Genomic DNA, 19,212 nt, shown 5'->3' on the forward strand with positions numbered 1-19,212 from the left:
ATTGACGGCTGGGCACAATAATCTAATGGAAGAATTCAGGCAAAACGGGTGAAGCGCTGATCATTTATCTTGCATCACAGACAAATAGCATAGAGGGCATCTTACCTGTTGATGACACTTGATTCTTCACTCCGTCCCTCAGAACAAGTGGTCGGTGCAGTTTTTCTTCCTTCCTTTTATTGCCCTGGTTCTCCAGCTTATGTACCTCTAAGCCAATGACAGAACAAGGGACAGAAAACTCTGGGGTTATTGGGTGGCAGGTGGGCTGGCAGCAACAGATTACATGACTCCTGAGGGATGCGAACTAAAGCAGATTGTTGTACAAGGCAAGAGTTTATTTCTTTGTGATATTGGATATGAATCCAGGGCCCAGGAGTGTGCAAACTGCCTAGGTGTTGCTCACACACATGCTTGCTTTGTACAGAAACAGGAGACAATATAAAGTTACAAAGACAGATACACAGTCAAAGAACATGCCTGCATACACTGACTGTTTATACACAAAAACATACACATTGTTGGTAATGAATACCGTTTCATATGAGAGTTACCAAGTGCAGTACCAAGTGAGAGTTGTCAACTCACTACACCATTTGGCAGCACCTCAAAGCAAACAGATCACCAGATACAGTGGGACAAGGATCAGTGTCCTAAAACAGGCACCAGTAATCTAACTAGTCATCTCCTTGATCTAAAAGTAAACCCAGTAAATCAAGTACACCTCACGGAAACCTGGCACCAGTGAACCGAGCTTCACATCTCTTGAAAGTTGTGCTGGATGTCATTTCAGTTTCTGAAATGAACTCATGAGAGATTTGGATATTTAGAAATAGTTGATCAGTGAGGACTTTCCCAGTAAAGTAAAATAATAAATTAAATGAATAAATAAAAAGGAGGAGGTCATTAGTAGACATCCTGGCAAATTCTATGGCTGCACCACAATTTTTTTTTATTTTATATGAAATTATTTGCTGTAAGATTGAAACAAAAGCACAACTAAGAGGTTAGGTCTGATTACCTTAAGCATGCGCTTTAATCTGAGAAAAAAAAATTTCTTCCAAGCAGCCAGACCTTCTTGTAATGTTTTAAAGTGATCTTGAGCAATAATTCTCTCAGCTTTCTGAAAGTTTTTCAAACTTTTTCTTTGGACATTGGCTGCTTTTACACTAATTTACAGTGCAGTCCTTGAACCTTACTATTTTAGCCACTTTACACTGACCTTTGAATCGCTCAAGCATAAGAAAGGCACTTAACTTAAGGGATGAGCCGGTGTTGTGTGTCTATATAATAAAAGTTTGTTACCAGCAGCCTGTCACAAAAACACATAATGTGTTCCCATTTCTTTAGTTGAATCTACACAAAATGCCAAAGATAACACAGTTTGAAAGGTCTAACATAGTTCAAATTGTTTTAAGAAGGAAGGCTTCCTGGACTCAAAACACTCCCATTTTAGGTAGTCTTTGGAAGGAATACATGTACACTAAGATATCCAAAAACTTCAAGGCACTTTCATATGGAATTAATATAACTTTATTCTCAAAGAATTGTTGTATTTAACCTAAAGCTCATTGCAATCGTTGCTAAAATGTAGTACAAAGTGTGACATTTGTTGATTCTGCTTCACAAAATGAGTTTACTATAAACCATTTTAATTTTAAAACCTCATTTTTAATCTATAGGCCAGTGTCCTAGCTGCAAAGTGTTTCTTTTACATTGATAGAATAAAAAGATGGTTGTATAGGTTAGCAGAACATGAATATGCCATACGCACAGGTAACATTTTTTACACCATGGCTAAGCACTACCTGGACTTTCATAATAATAATCTTTCTACACTATAAGGGGCTTGAATTAACCACATTATTCTTTCAGTACGGAGAGGTACTAGACAAAGAAGTCTTAACCAAAATGAACCTTTTTGGATTTGTAAAATACAGGCCACTAGAAATTCTGGCTTAAATGAAGACTTAGATTTTACATCTTTGTTATAAACTTTATTTCCCTTTGAAGATGCATATATGTTATCATTAGTTGATTTCACTGTGTTGTCTTTTCTTTTGTCTGACTTGGATTGAATTTGAGCTCTTGCATCTGCCCAGGTTACTGAGGACTCCTCCTATTGTTGAAGTTTTACTGGTGGAATTGTCCACTCTCACCCTGAGTGGAAGTTTTCTACTACTGGAACACCACATATCGAAGACCCCTTAGGGAGCAGAGATTCAGTGTGTTCATGGACCATGCTTTCACCCAGATGAAGGCCCGTTTGGTGAAGAAATATAACCAAGACATAAGAATAAAGGCACCTTTATTGTATAAGAAAAAGAAAGTGCCTTGGAGGTTTTTTTTTTTGGTATTTTAGGCATAACATTGTATTTTTGCAACAACAACTTGATTCCCAAAAAAGTATTAGCTAAAAACTGGGCATTTCTTAGCATGGAGTGCAATGTGTGCTTAGGAGAAGACAGGCCTTAAAAAAACTACTTACAGCAGATGAACAGTATCTGAAAGTCCTTAGAACACAGGAAAAATTCCAAAAAAGACCTGACAGAGGACCTGAGAGATGCATCTGGCCCTGCAGTTGATCGATCTACTGTTCATCAAAGCCTGATCAGAAATGGTCTCAGTGGTAGTTGTCAAGAAGGCATTCTTAAGGAGAGGAAATAGGGGGAAAAGGATGAGGTATGCAAATAACACAAGATCTGGACTGACATTTGGTGCCAATAGGTCTAATTGAGTGATTAATCCAAATTTAAAGCTTTTAATTCAAATTGCAATCAATAAGTGCAGGGGAGATTAAGAGAAAGTTACAGCCATCTATAAATCATGATGGAGGGTATATCTTTGTTTGAGGCTGCATTTCAGTCACTGGTGTTGGGCATCTTATCTAAATTGATGGAATTATGAACACAGAAAAGTACTGTCAGATTTTGACCATGCAATACTGTCTGGAAAGTCTTGATGTATCCTCAGTCATACAGGTAAGGAAATCCCAGAAAACGGATTTGCTTCATCTGGACGTAGCGTTTCCAGTGGAAGAAATGTTTTGTCACTCATCCAAGTGAACCTCATGGCCCACTGTTAATCAGTAGTGTAAGCTTCGGTAATTATGCATATTTACTATTTTTAAGGTTGTGGGAACCTGCAGTCAGCTCAGACAGTGGCAAAACGTTTCTCCCACTGAAAACACTGCGTCCAAACAGAGTCAACTTTCTGGGTCCATCTGGAAAGCATATGATTGGCAGAAGCTTCATTTTTCAACATAACAGTGACTCCAAACACACTGCCAATGCAGTAATAGTGTACCTGAAATGCCCTCCAATAAGCTATTCCTAAAGATTATTTAATAAAAATACAGGGGAGTGGTTCAAGACCTTTACCAGTACGTAGTGGTATGATTTCCCTGCCTGGAATTGTCCCTTTACAACTTGATGTGCTCTCCCCCCCCCCCCATATCATTTGACTCCAAGAATGTAAATTATAGAATTAGCAGTGAGTGTTACCTTAAACTGCCACCAGGAGGAGGCATTTTTCAATCACTGCTGTAAAACATAAAGACATCGCCTCCCATTAGTTTAGGGCCAAAAGCTGCCTGTTTTGAAACGACCACATAATTTTATCTACTTTTAAATACTGTTGCATAAGTATTGGGACTAATTTATGTCTGTTTTCCATTCTGCTGCATTTTTATTTTGGGCCTCGTTAAATGTTCTCCATAACAGTCAGCAGCCCCATAAAACATCACATTATCACACAGTATTGTAAGTCATACGAAGTGAAAATGCCGCTATCTAGATTATGACTGTGATGTATTACACTAGATGACCTCATCATCTGATTCCGCAGTCACCACCATTTGTCCAGCGTTCTGCTTGCGCACGGTATGAGTTTGCAGCTGCGCAGTCTCGTCAGCGCCGACTGCATTTGAGGAACGAGTGGTCGTGAAGTTTCTCGCTGTGAATAAACCGTTTCCGCTGGTCTTTCAACATAAAGCACCTGATTTGGCCGCATTGCTCGCAGCTCCTGCCTCTTCTACTATTTTGCTTCGTTAAACACACATTCGGATTTCCGAGATTGTTCTCGCTTCCTGTTGGTGGTTTGACAGTTCTTAAGTAGGAAGGTGTGTGTGTGTGTTTGTGTGTATGTGAAATGTGTTGTTGATGCGGAGACTGAATCGACACATATCTGACAGTAGGAACGGGGTCAGCGGTGAAAAAGAAGGACATATTGCAGTCACTTCGTCCCCCTGGTGACTCCTATGTCTGTCAGCGTGGTGGGTCTAACCCAGAAAATCCGTCGTTTTACAATGGGTTGTGGGAGATCGGCTCAACTCGGAGAATCCTCTTGCAGCTGTTTAGAGAGCCGGGGATAGGACCAAGACGTTGTGTTGAACCAATGAGGGTGGCCTCCTCTCTTTTGTCCTCTGTTTTCGGCCGGGTGTCTGGCAGCCAAGTCGTGCACAGTGCGTAAATGCGCTCGGAGCAGGCAGAACGATCTCCGAACAAATGTTGAAATCCTGTCTTTTTCTGACACAGTGGTAGTTAATCGATTTCTTCATAGTTCCGCTGAGCGGATGGAGTGAATTGTGCAGACGGGGGGAGAGACAGACCGCAGTTTGGTTGCGTGTGATGATAGGAGACACAATGACGCTCTTGTCTCTTTTGGGTCGGATCATGCGTTATTTTCTCCTCAGGCCGGAGACATTGTTTCTGTTATGCATAAGCCTGGCGCTGTGGAGTTATTTCTTCCACACGGACGAAGTCAAAACCATCGTCAAGTCCAGTCGAGATGCGGTGAAGATGGTGAAGGGGAAAGTGGCAGAAATGATGCAGAATGACCGGCTGGGAGGCCTCAGTGTCCTGGATGCAGAGTTCTCCAAAACCTGGGAGTTCAAGAATAACAACGTAGCCGTGTACTCCATACAAGGGAGGAGAGACCACATGGAGGATCGCTTCGAGGTGCTCACTGACATCACCAACAAGAGCCACCCGTCCATATTCGGGATATTTGATGGTCATGGTGGCGAGGTAAGCTGGAAGCAAGAGGTTACGAGGGCCCCTTTTATTTTATTTTATTTTATTTTATTTTATTTTATAGCAGCACAGTGAATTTGGCAGGTAAAGAGAACGTGATGTATCTTAGAGTGCAGTTTTATTTAATGCTGCTACATTTATAGATATTCAAAAAAATACTTATTTTGATTTTCTTAATTTAGCCTTGTTGAGTGGGTTAATTTGCTACCAATCAGGGTTTGAAATAACAAAAGTTAAGGTTACAAACTTTCCACAAGGGTGGCAGAGAGCTCCCCCTCCCCACTCCAGCATTGTATTCCCTTGTTTGAACACCTCCACCACTGCCAATCAGGGAGGTGACTTGGATTTCATCACAAAGGGCTTTGTGTGTGTGTGTGTGTGTGTGTGTGTGTGTGTGCGCAAGAACAATGGTTTGTAGTATGTGTGTGTATGTGCGTGTGTGTGCCCTCCAGTCCCCGTGTTATCAAGGGTCAGTTGTTTCTCAGGATTGCCTGAAGAGCAAATGTCCTGCGCCATCTGTCACACCATCACCACTGTCCCACAGAGCTCCCAGTATAGGACATATTGTTGCATATTTCACTCAGTGATAACGTCTAAGAATAAGAGTGCCATGCAGCTATAAAAGTATTGAAAAAAGGAAGTTTTGTCCCTCAATGCAGTATATGCTCAATAAAAATGGTCTGCTGTTCCCGTAGAGCAAATAGGAACGAGCCTGAGTCATAAATCTTATTTCTAATTTGGAATATTTTCCACATATGTATTATCGGTTGCACTTTATGATACAGTCCATGTCTTAGCTTGTAATTCCTCCAGATTTAACTTGAAATTTTAAATTTATTTTTGAAACTGGATGAAATTTGGGTGAATTTTTATTTACCTGCAAATACTTATAAGAAACCTACATGTGATTAAAAGGGTAGCAATTCTACTGTAAGTACTTTTAGGTAGTGAGTAACTTCAAGTACTTTACAGGAAAGAATAAATAAATCATACCCTAAGTAATCTTAAGCAGTGACCAACTTTGGGGTATTTGAGCAGAAAAGAAAATCACTACTTCTACTGTAATATGCATTACTTTTGGGGATGTGGGCCATTTTATGAAGTGGCTTAACCTTACAGTTTTACAATGTAAATATGCCCCACCTTTAGGGCCATGGGCTGTATTGTAGAGTGGCCTAAACCCCTTTCTGACATAAGTATAATTTACTTTTAGAGGTGGCAGTTGTATTGTGGAATGCCTTAAACTCCCCATCTTGAATAATAATAAATAGATTCTACTTTAAGGTGTGTGGGCTGTGTTAAAGAGTGGTTTAACCTCCCTGTCTAACGTTGTAACTACACCTTTTTTATGGTCTTGGGTCCTATTATGGAGTTATTTAACCTTGCCCTATGAGAAATAAGCTTGAGCAGCACTTGTAGTATTAAGAACAGCTTTATTGTTCATGTTTCAGCTTCTTGCTTTCATTGGGGTCACCATAAAACATATCAAAAAGTTTAAATTGCATATGTATAAAGCAAAACTTGAGTTTTAGCCCTTTATCCTGGGGTACCTAATAAAATTGCACCCTAATTTCAGAACAAATTTCATTCAAATTCCACATTAAATCTGAGGAAATACGGGCTAAGACGTATTATAAAGTGTTACTGTTTTCTTAATAAATATATCAGTTTTTATTTTTATTTTGAAAATTAAGGAGTTGTGAAAATGTTTTTTAATTTCTTAATCTAACTTATTTCACTTCAGAGCTTTTAAATATCCAGTTTAGTATCATTAACAGGCCAAGAAAACAAACTGTAGTTCACATTTGACTTGAAACAGTGAAACTGGGATTTTTGCTTAAAACTATCTGAAACAGTAAATCAGAAAAGTTGGTGATTACATCCAGTCTATCCTCTCTTTTAAGCACATCTTAAGGGATTCATTAGACACAGGCAATTAATTTGCTGTCTTAAGGAAACAGGCATTAGTTTGTTAGCTCCCAGAAATGCTGTAACTGTTGGCGTCCGGATGTGTTCAGTCACAGGGAGGTAAACAAACAGACTGTGTTTAGCCTTTCTGTCTCTTTCTGTGTAAACAAATATTTTTCTTTCCTCTAATTCCCAATCTTGCACCCTCTTTCTCCTTTTCACACTCAGTGTCTGCTGTTTTTCTTTGCTTCCTTTAGTTTCTGTAGTTCATAAGTCAGATTTGTGTTGCTGTCTGGTTTGTTTATATGTGTTTTACTCGTTTGCCCCCCTTCTTTTTATCAGTAGTCACAAAGGCTTTGGACCTGTATTGGGTTGCTTTGACATCGACCTCAGCTGCTTTAGGGTCATTAGCATCAGTGCACAGAACACATGCTGTAACATGCAAACACAGTAACCACAATTCCCAGTATAAAAACTAGGCTCTAGTAAAAACAAACTACGTGGGACCCTCAGTGCTAATGATATGCAGGCACAAACTGTAGGAAGTGACATTTGTTTGCTGCTGATCTTTTTTTTACACTTTGGTGCATTTGGAAGCACACACAAACCCTCACACATCACCAGTATTGAATGAAGCCATACTGCCAAGCCAAATATGGGCAGATAGAACAGGCCGTCTCTGAGTGCAGGGTGTCCTGGCTCTGAAAATATGCACAACATTCCTCAAACATGTCTGTGTTTTCCTCTATAGTTTTTATTTTCTATCAAGGCACAAATTGTGGCCTTGAAATATAAAAGTCAGCACAAGCTGCTGCTCCATTTTCAACTTGCCTTACAGGGGGAGAGACTATTTGCTTTGACTAGTTTACACCTTAAACGGGCTTTCACGTTACTTTGCTGTACAAACTAAAATTCAATCCTGCATGCTGGCTCTGGGAAGAAGTAGAATTTAATAAAACAGCACAGTTAATAAGAAATCAAGATCCATAATCTGTATTTTCACTTTAAATGGGGCTGAGATAATATTTTACATTAGCTGATTAAATGTAAAGGCTGTAAAATATTGGAGTCCTTCGAGAGGTTTGTAACTGCACTCAGTCTGGCATTTCCTGCTATTTACTGCAAATGGAAATTTACACTTGAAGCTCTTTCCCTGATCCAGCCTCCCTCAGTGCTTCTCCTCCATTAAATAGATCGTTGAGCACAGGAAGCAGACAGGGACTTGATTTGTCCCTCCTGATAATGAGACATAATTAGACATTCCATACACTTCATGGTAAATATTTTGAGCAATATCACGGTTCAAATGTCAACTGCGCTCGTGGATAAACCTGATAAACCCGAGTATTATGTTTTATTACTGCATCACGTCAGAAGGGAGCAAAATGAAAGCGTGTGGACTGAAGGGCACAAAGTGTCCTCGTTTCATAGGAGCTGTGAATCTGAAATATGAATGCAGTGACATCAAGATGGTGTAAAATGCTCCCGTTTTTAGATTTGATTTGACAGCATTAGCATAATGGAAATCTTGGCGGAGAAAACGAGGGTGGAAGCAGATATGTGAAGGGAGGAGGTGGAGGAGTGGGCTGGAAGAGGAGGAGGATGCTCAATAATTCAGCTCTGAACACCTGGTGTTAAAGCACTCCTCTAAATTAAAGTTGTGTTGCCTGGCGAGACATAAAAAAATGAATCATAACCTTATTTATTCTGTCTTTCAAAGCTGGGGAACATTGTATTTATTCAACACGATGAAATCTATCCATATATTATGGCACCAAAAGTTATATGAAAAGTCACCAGAAATCAACATTACATTTATAAACAGTATATCCAATATACAAATCTAGCAGGCATTAAATAAAAAGAGTTTGACTGCTGACCACTTTTCAGTATTTATTCATTTTTGGCTCTGTTTTGGGCAGCACCAGTTTAGGGAAACATCTGTTTGCTATTTCTTTCTACTTATTTGTTATGATCACAGGCACCGTCCTGTGTCTAATCCTCTCTGTGCCTCCCTTCTTCCCCTTCTGACGTCTTAGGCTGCAGCTGACTATGTGAAGGCCCACCTGCCCGAGTCCCTGAAGCAGCAGCTGCAGGCCTTTGAGAGAGAGAAAAGAGAGAGCGCTCTCTCGTACGCCAGCATTCTCGAGCAGCGCATCCTGGCTGTGGATCGTGACATGCTGGACAAGCTCTCTGCAAACCACGATGAAGCAGGTCAGAAGGAGGAGGAGGAGGGTGGAAGGAAATGGAAAAAAAAATGTGATCAGTGTGTGTGGGGGGGAAACTTTGAAACTAAAATTGCCGCATGAGACAAATAGAGGAAGCACGTCTCACATGTCTTGTAAACACACTGTGTAGGCACTTCTGCCAAGAAGTGTCAAGAGTATTCCTTTAGTGCACTTTAATATAAAGCTGGCTGTTTGCGTGAAAGTTGGCATGTTAAGAACGATGCTTTCGAGTACTCTCATTTTCACGCTCTCTCCTCTTAAGGGACTTGGTGGCATTGGAGAACCTCACCTATGAAAGAAAATCCTCACAATTTCCTGTCTAATACCCTCTCATCTCCGTACTCCCACCTGACATTTACGTCTCTGACCGAGTCCTTCTACAGCCCACTTGAAACGCTGGCTGAATTAGAAGAGTGAGATGATTGTGTAACACTATGCTGATCCAGATTTGCGCTGATGTTTCAGAGAAACAGTTCAGATTGATCGTTGGTGGCATTTGATACGTCTGCCTGGGAAAACAGTTTCCTCATATTTTTGACCTACTATTATTTTTCATTATTGATGGGGTTTTTTTGGGTGACAGTCTGCCACAGCATCTCATCAGGATAGTGAAGATACAGTTAATGACTGGCCACTGGCACAATGGTGTCTCTATAAAATTAATTTTAATAATTGAGCTTGATCTAGTATTGACCCACAGGTTAGCAACTTTATTATGGAAAACTCTGTTTCTTAGAGTGACCTCTACATGTGTTTCATCCTCTCTTTCTTTACAGTTTCCATCAGTGATTTAATGTCTTCCTCTTCTAATCGTCTTTAGATCAGATTTTAAAGCTCACATTCATACATATCATCGAGCATATTCTTTAAGGAGTAATTTAAGTTTTATCCTCTGAAATCCCTCTGTGGTAGTGTGAAATTAAATTCATTACAGAAAAGGTGCTGCTATAGCTCACTGGGATGAGTGGGGTTTGCTGCAAGTCATCCCCCCATCCTCTTCCTGCTTTTCTGTCCACCCTCTACATTGTACAATATAGATAAAATACAAAAAATAAATCTTAAAAACAACAACAACAAAAAACACCCCATACTTGAAACATATCTACTGTGTGCATTGCTGTAGTGTAGTGGTGTACAGGTTTGCGAAGCAGCAAAACATCCTCAGTTTGAGACCAGGAGGCGACACAAATCACTTGAGTTTTGCATCAGTAGGGGCAGCTGGAATAAAAAATTTGCCTAATCAAATATTTGGAGATATCTGAAGTCATGAGTTACGTTCTCGAAAGCCAGCATAAACAAAACAAAATCTAGTTTTATGTATTACTGTTAATTCGGCATAAAAATTATTTGTTATATTTTGTGGTGTGATTAAAATAAAAAAGTTAAAGGATAATCTAAGATCTCAAAGATGTGCCTGTAACAATTCTGAGGGTTTTTTTTTTACTTGTAGCTGGTTACAGTACAAAAATCACTAATGATTAGTGTTTGGATTTTTGTTTTTGTCTTCTCTTTGAATTTCCCACACAGGAACGACATGTCTGATAGCGCTGCTGTCAGATAGAGAGCTCACAGTGGCCAATGTTGGAGACTCGCGTGGTGTGTTGTGTGACAAAGATGGGAATGCTGTCGCCCTATCGCATGACCACAAGCCGTATCAGCTTAAAGAGCGCAAGAGAATCAAGAGGGCAGGTAAATAATGAGTATAAGAGTGTAATATAAAGCTTAGGCGTTGTGTACCTGCTGTGGATATGGGGTCCTTTGTCGCCATCTGTTGGTCTGTTCTGGGAAATTCAATGCAGTGTTAGAAATAGGTTGTGATTAAAGTTATTTTTTAAACTTTAAATTGGAATTTTTACTCTTTTTACTTTTAGGAGGCTTCATCAGTTTTAATGGATCGTGGAGAGTCCAGGGCATCCTCGCTATGTCCCGCTCCCTCGGGGATTACCCACTGAAGAACCTTAACGTAGTCATTCCCGACCCCGACATAATGACCTTTGACCTGGACAAACTGCAGCCAGAGTTCATGATCCTGGCCTCTGATGGCCTGTGGGATGCCTTCAGTAACGAGGAGGCAGTGCGCTTTGTCCGCGAGCGCCTGGACGAGCCTCACTTTGGTGCCAAGAGCATCGTCCTACAGTCTTTCTATCGTGGCTGCCCTGATAACATCACCGTCATGGTAGTGAAGTTTAAAAGTGGAGCAGGGGGGAACAGCAAGGCAGGGGAGTAGGTGAGGGTCGAGTTTAAAGCTTGCGTCATGATCAGTATATTTTCCCCCCATCTTCTGGATGTATCAGTAAGTACATCATCACGGAAGGACTGGGAGAAGTATAGATTTCGACTGGGCTTTTAACTAATGCACACGCATACAGAGAAATGTACACACACACACACACACACACGCAATGATATGAGAAAATGAAGCTCAATTTAATTTGACTTGATGGAGAAAAGGGCATTTAAATACAATACAGTTCACAGCCATCTGCTAAACGGATGAGGAATTGATTAAAATATTGAAGTACAGTATCAAGACTACCAGACACAGGGGAGGGGGGGGGGTCTTTTAACCAGCACACATTAGACTGTGATGACATCACTGCTGTTTACTGTACATGCACACGCACACGAATGGTACAGGTCCACTGGAGGCTTCTGCAGAGGAGGCTTCAACCAGTGCCTGCACAACAATTACTGTCCATCTGCAAAAACACCACCCGGCTTGCTGCATTTTGATGATTCTCTGATTGTATGCATTTGTTAGACTTTCAAACAGGAATAATAATTTCTCAAATGTAAGAAGACTCCAGTGGATCCATACCTCTACTTAATTTCTGATGACAATACACACACATCACTTTTGAGCATTAAGCACCTATTTTGTGGCTTGAGGAGTGACGATAAAGCTTTGGGAGATTTATTGTTTTTGCATTTATTTAAAGTCCATGCTCAGTACAGCAGATTTTAAAACTAAGCAGTCACATAAAGAGAAGGAGGTAGAAGGTAAGCACTGACAAGGGCTCGTGGCTTGGAGCACCTGATAATTCACTGACCAAATAAAAGCTAAATAAGTTGGGTTTTTTTTTAAATATTGCACATCAATTTAATCAACTTAGAATAGGCATAAAGATGATCTGAATGTCCATAATTTCTCAAAATGTGTTTAAATGTTGAGGGTCAGCTGTTTCACTGCATTAAGATTGACAAAAGAAAATAATCAGTTCTGGTTCTTATCCTTCAAGATCTCCAATAGAGTGGACTCAGATGTTTCTACGGCTATTTGAACATTTACATCTAGTTCGCAGACATGGATTAAGCATGATCCTAAACCATAAACTTTAATCAGTGTTGATCTTCATTTAATTTTTCTTTTAGTCTGGTGCTTGTTTCAATCCATGCCTGGGAAACCTGGTGTTATTTTTTTCACCTCTGAAGAATCCTTAATCAACATTAACCTAACCGAGTGACTTTAAAGGCTGAAACTTAACATTTTTAAAGAAATTTATCAAGTCTGTAGAAGGTGTGTGATACTCAAAAGTGAAATTTATGTGTGGAATGCGACTTTAACTACAACACACACATACACCACATGAGCCACAACCTTATAACCACCTATCAAATATTGTGTGATCCTTGCCAAACACCTCTGATCCAACAGTGTATTCACTGGAATTCTGAGAGGTTCCTTTGGTGTGTGGGACAGGGATGTTGGCACTGGATGCTTTGGCTCATGTGGGTTTCACGGTGGTGGCTCTAATCTGATGCCCAGTTGGCTCTCGATTTTGGGTCCCTGGAGTTATTCGTAGGCAGTTTTATATAGTGGTTGAAAGTGCGTTGCCTTGCTGGGAGAGGCCATTCTTGGTCTGCAGCAGTGTTTAAGTGGGTGAGATGTCATCAAGGTTATTTGCTCCACTTGTCAGTGGTTTTAATGTTGTGGCTTATACATGTAACTTCCACAGAAATACATATGGTTCTAAAAAAAAATGCACTTTTCAGAGGTTTATTTTTTGGAATGGTAAATTCTTACATATCAGCAAACGTAAACACTGTTTACCCTCAGCAACGCAAGAGGGTTTCACTCTACGTCGAGCCCCACACTCACCTGTTTGCGAGGCTACGGAGGAAACGCAAACTGTTCCATCCAAGTGGACTTACACTGTCTGTATCAGGGCATGTGCTTCAGCTTAACCATGTTCACGAACGAATGACCTAACGGCGTGCAGCAACGTCCACTGGTGGCTGTCTTTGACCTGCGAAGCACACGAAGCGAAGAGGTGCAACGGACACACCTCGACCACGAAAGACTAAAAGACTAAAAGATGTCGCATCACGAACTGTACAGCTGCAGCCAGAATGCTTGTAATTAGAAATACGATATGCTCCCGAAGCAATACAACTGGTGTCAGTGACGGCAGCAGTCTGTCAAGGAAAGTTACCGTAAACCGTGCTTGATTTACTGCTGTTTTAAATTCACCTTTTACCACTGTGTATCATGACTTCATCAGTCGACAGAGGGGATTTTTGTTCATTTTGTTTTCTTTCTTTTATTTTAACAGTTTACCCAATGCCTTATTTATTGTTATGTTTTTTGGATGTCTCAGGCAGATTGCCAGACCAGTATGATGTATTTTCAGTTTTGTCCTTCTGTACATGAGCAGAAGTTTACAATAAAACAAGTACCCGTGATTTTAACGTGAGAAAGTTGTAAGTATTAAACTCTTTCCTCTGAAATATATTAACCGTTTTCATCTCCATCATCTCATGACAGGTATGATCAATTTGGATGTGTTTATTCTTTCCACATTTTATCATATATTAAATGCAATGCACATCACCTGCTGCCGGGTCTGTTGGAGAGCCCCGCCGGAGCACTCCAGTCTTAAGTGCCTTCCGTTGCAAATATAGATTTTGGGGAGATGCAAACAGCTTCTCATATTTTTACCTCAATACATTTATTATAAAGAATTTAGCTGACAACAGTCACAAAGGCTAGGAGGGTGAGGTCACACTAAGATTGAGGGAAAACACGTGACATAATCGGAGCGTTTCTGGGATGCTTCTCTCAGACCACAAATAGCTCTCTCACTCTCAGAGCTGTCGTCTGCAAGGTAACTCAACACCGCAGCCTTCAGCCTTGAAGCTCAGCGATGTCAAGTTCAGTGACACTCTGCACCAGGTGGTCAAACTCAGAATAGCCTCCACACGACTTCATCCAAATTCCTAAGACCAGTGTTGTCTAATAACTATAAAAATCAGCAGCGTCACTCATCGACTTTACGGGAACGCTTTACCGCTGTTTATTTAAATTTGGCATGTTGAGAGATCAGTGCGTGTGGAGGACACGTGAGATTCACTAACAAGCAGGAATACAACACTTCTGGCTTTAAAAAAAACCCCTTAGATCGTTTTTAGGAATCTTCTCGAAGTTCCAAACAACATGGGACAGCATGGCTCCAAATCTTCCATTGAAGCCCGTGCGATTTTTCAGAGCGATGGCGCGGCGGACATGTGTCAGAAAGCGGACACATGCTCTACCCCAGGCTCAGTTGTCCGCTTTCAGAAGAAGGTGACCAATCACTCGGCCTGTCTTCACTCTTCCCCCCGGACAAGGCAGAAGTCAGAACTCGACTCTTGGCCCCTGCGTCGCCGTGACACCGGAGGACTGGTGTACGTGATGGATAACCCAACCGGCGGGGTGTGGGTGAAGCCGGAGGAGAAATGGTCCAGATCTTGATACAAAAAACTGAAATACAAATGATTTAATCAGTGGAATCAGTTAAGCATCTTACAGAGTAGCAGATGTTGTTGATTTATCTTCCTGCTGTGAGGTAAGCCTCCACTGTGCCCGCCCGCACTGCAGTGAGGTGGATTCAATCTATCTTCACCTTACCGAGGATTTGGCTGGACGGATCATTGAGATGAACGGATTTTTCTTTATTCTGTTTACATGTTCAGTGTTAGACTGAGAGGGAGATGGTGAGGGGAGGTGATTAGCCACCGAGTCTATGTCTTTGGGTGCTCTATTATTCTGAATGATGTGGAGTAAACAAAGGGAAGGGGCCTGGCTGTAGTGCTTTGGTCGATGGTGTCATGGTGAAACCTGCACCGTACCAATGGCTGACCAACCTTTATTGATTTTGTCCCACTTTCCTTTTTTTTATTATTTGACTTTTATTTCTGTTTATAATTACGCGTGTATGTGCTATACAACATACACGGGTATTAAAATACAATATTTTAAAATAACGATGGCATTTTGGATGTGATGGAGTGACCTTGATTTAGGACGGAATGTCCACAAGGGGTAAAAGCAAGATGTGCGTGACGTGACCTCAAGTTTACGATGTTTGGCTGCTTCTGGTTTTCTAGAAGCACTGGAATCTGAGCAGATTTTTTTAATGTGCATGTCAGCGTGGAAACATCCACCTCATATTTAACACGGCTGACAAGCCGGTGTAGAAGTTGGTTTGAATACAAGAACTGTGTGTACGCAAACAGGAAGAGCTTCAACGTTTTATTTATTTATTTATTTATTTATTTATTTATTTATTTATTTATTTAAGTTTTTCTAGGTGTCACTTATTTAATTCCGTGATTGGACATGTCATTCAAATTTCGAAATGTTGTAACAGTTTGAGGCATCGCAGTCACTAAGGTACCTTCCACTACGGTCCTTTTTTAACTTTAACTGGTTTGGTGTAATTGGCTATTATTTAGTTTTTAATATTTAAGTCTGTTTGAGTACCCGGTTTTGTTCTCAGTGCGCTTTTGACACTTTTACGAATGCACATTAGTCAGTCTGATATCTTCGGATAACAAACATAAAGTGATGGAATAAATGACCAATAAAAGTGTAACTGGGGAACAGGAAACTTTGCCCTCTGGTGTGACGCCTTATCGGAACACAGTGCCTTAGCAGGGAACTAATGGCTTATCCATTAAACCTCGGTAAACGCACTAAGCAAACACCGCGTCAGACGGGCACAGTGCGGAGGATGTGCCTGTCCCACGTCAGTTAACAGCCTTTGTATCTGTGCTTCACCATGGGATCATGGGTTTCCAAACCTCAAGTGCAAGTTCTTCTGCTGGGTCTGGACAACGCTGGAAAATCGACTCTCCTCTACAAACTGAAGCACAACACTTGTGTCAGCACCGTCCCTACCATTGGCTTCAACGTGGAAATGCTCGAGGCCAGAAAGAACAGGAAAAAAATTGCTATAACGATCTGGGATGTCGGCGGTCAAGGGAAGATGCGCGACCACTGGCCGGATTTCTACCAGAACGCTGGAGCTATCGTGTTCGTCGTGGACAGCGCCGACCAGGAGCGCCTGAACGAGGCGCAAATGGAGCTGGAAAGAACTCTGAGAAATGATGAGCTCCGGGGCCGTCCGCTGATTCTTCTCGCCAACAAACAGGACGTCGACGGCGCGCTGAATGTCACTGAAATGAAGGACAGATTCAATATGAGAAAGATCTGCCAGGAGCGGGATTGTTTCGTTCAGCCATGCTCTGCGTCGACGGGATTTGGAGTTGAGGAGGCCTTTAAACGAGTGGTCCAAGTGGTCAAACTCCCGTTAGAGCCCGGTGCAGTGAAAGACAATATCAAGGATACAGTGCACTACCTCAGAACAAACAGCAAACATTAACATTTATTTATAAGCAATGTGTTATTTGACAATATAACGAATGCGCTCTGACACTACCTTCTGCTTTAATTCCTTTATATCAACAATAAATCGTATTTAAATAAATGCCATGTTTTGGTTACATTTCTATGATTCTTACGCCCACGGAGACATGCACTAATCATATAAACAGGTAAGCTGTTTATTGGGTGTGCATTTAGAAATTGTATCACTGCATATCCATATCTCCTTTTAATTATTAAACGCAATTCTGTTATCTCACAGTCGTGTATCTCACTGACAGCATTGTCAACCCAGGGGAAAAGCGCAACAAAGACAAGTGCAAATAGGTTTGGATGATTTAGTTGTGTTGCACTGACTCTCGGTTGTAAACAGTCTCCTTTGGCTAGTGTTTCATTTCACTTATGTAAGAAATGATAGATGCTGATAATCCACTGATTAGCTTTTCGCTTTCTAAATGGCTAGTCTGCAAAAACACAATCTAAATGTGGTAAATGCTGACTGTAATCATTTTACTAGGCTGTATTAGAGTCTGACTGATTAAAGAGCAGATACTGTAGGCTTGGCAAACCCAAAATTGTTGTTCTTGTTTTTTGTTTTCTTTGTCTTTGTTATGTCATATCACATCTAATCTATGAAGCATTAGATGTGATATGATAATAAATCGAGCCTCAGTGCTGAGAGTATTTAGCAGAAAATTAAGCTAAACCTGAACACTCACTTGGGCACACTTTTTTGGGGGGAAGAAATGGAGGAATTGGATCAAAACATTTTCCAGAGGCATACAGTTCAGGTTGTATGGAAATTCACCTGGCGATATCATGTGCGTTCTTCTCCAAAAAGGCGCAATATAGTGACAAATATCTCGAATATCGAATACTTGAATCTATAGTGCTACGTGTTTGTGCCTTGTAGCTTGTCCGTCACAGGATTCCAGTCGTCGATCTCTTTCCGTCCCGAACCGTCTCCTCATATGTCGGCAGATGTTTGCATTCATCGTATGTTGGCAAATGCGCAGCGGCAGCTGGATCCGCCGAACTGTCCGGTGTCCAGCTCTCCGGTGTACAGCTCTCCATAAGCATTTCTTGCGATGTGGTGGCCGCTGGCTGTCCATTTTGAGGTGGGGTGTCCTGCCTTGATCTTGAACACAGCACCCTCTGGACAAAGTATCCCAACGCAAAGAGAAGCAGCAGAATAAGTATTCCAGAAAGTTTTCGGGTGACCATGGCGATGCTGTAGTACGTATAGTTCACCAACTCCGGGCAACAGGTGACAACAGAGGTGTTGTTTCCCTGCGTGCAGCATATCTGATCATTTCTGCAAAGGACGTCTCCGCATCTCCGGCTGCAATAAACAACCGTGCGAACAAAAAGGCAAGTAGTGAACAACGCCAGCAGTTGGTTTCTGAGGGAAAACATCGCCGATGTGTTCAACGGGATAAAGCAACCCAGTGAGAGACAACAGCTAAAGCCCTGAAACAGGATGCAGGCGAGACGACGCAAATGCCCGGACTGAAACACTGACGCAGAGCATTATCCACTCACCGCATCCCCAGAGCATGGATAAAACGACGGACCAGGGTGGGTAATCAACAATCTTAAGTCTACGTATTAACAGTACCAATCGGCAGATGATAAACTGTAAGCATTCCCCGACTGAAAACGATCAGGCAGAGATCTGGACTTGCATCTGTAACCCCTGCAACGCATGAATATGCTAATAAAGCAGCGGCACTGAACTCCTAAGTGCTACTTCAGTGCGCTCCTGATTTGTTATGCACTTAGCAGGTTTATTGGTTCAGCAACTCGTAAACAGCATACATATAGTGGCTTGTTCATCTGATATGCAAGTAAACAGGCGCCCGGGAAATCGACAAGTCGTGTCAGAAAGGCTGAAGAATGGCAATTAATCACGGAGATGGGAGGGGACGCTGAAAACAAAGTGGCCCGCGCAGACTGTTTCAGCACCGCGGACAGCGCTCATCACGCCCACCGAGGACAACAACAAGGGGCGCTGTCCGAGATGCTGACACCACAAAATCCAAAGAGCATAAATGCTCCACTTGGCACGAGCGCAAAGATTTTTCCATTTGCAATATTAATACCACTTTGCGTACATCAAGGGGTCAAGCCAGGCCATCCCCTTAAAAGGCCGCAATGTTCAGCGGACGTCCATTTAAGATGATCCGTACATGATGCAATAAGTGCTACTAGGGAAGTGCTGCTCTTGGAAGGTGTTTGCCAAAACTCTAAAAGGCTGCTACACAAAAGCACAGATGTGACACTTTCTAATGTTTATTAAACATATTTACTGGTAGTGTAAAGCTGCTCTTTTATGAATAAAAAGTTAAAAGACAAAGATGCAACAGTTTTAGTAATCCATCTCTCCAGGGAGCTGTGACTA

The 19,212-nt window shown here is 41.4% G+C and overlaps 2 protein-coding genes across 2 annotated transcripts; both read left to right on the top strand.

Moving 5' to 3' along the window:
* Positions 1-4,109: 4,109 nt before the first annotated feature.
* ppm1la (protein phosphatase, Mg2+/Mn2+ dependent, 1La) lies at positions 4,110-13,855 on the top strand. The gene is made up of 4 exons (XM_063462028.1): positions 4,110-5,024; positions 8,978-9,152; positions 10,694-10,855; positions 11,038-13,855. The coding sequence occupies exons 1-4, from the start codon at positions 4,626-4,628 to the stop codon at positions 11,391-11,393; spliced, it is 1,092 nt and encodes a 363-aa protein (XP_063318098.1). The 5' UTR covers positions 4,110-4,625; the 3' UTR covers positions 11,394-13,855.
* Positions 13,856-16,092: 2,237 nt separating this feature from the next.
* Positions 16,093-16,853, top strand: arl14 (ADP-ribosylation factor-like 14). The gene has a single exon (XM_063462029.1). The coding sequence runs from the start codon at positions 16,207-16,209 to the stop codon at positions 16,807-16,809; it is 603 nt and encodes a 200-aa protein (XP_063318099.1). The 5' UTR covers positions 16,093-16,206; the 3' UTR covers positions 16,810-16,853.
* The last annotated feature ends 2,359 nt before the right edge of the window (positions 16,854-19,212 follow it).

The sequence above is a fragment of the Pelmatolapia mariae genome, linkage group LG18 (genome assembly GCF_036321145.2).
Source record: "Pelmatolapia mariae isolate MD_Pm_ZW linkage group LG18, Pm_UMD_F_2, whole genome shotgun sequence".
NCBI lineage: Eukaryota > Metazoa > Chordata > Actinopteri > Cichliformes > Cichlidae > Pelmatolapia > Pelmatolapia mariae.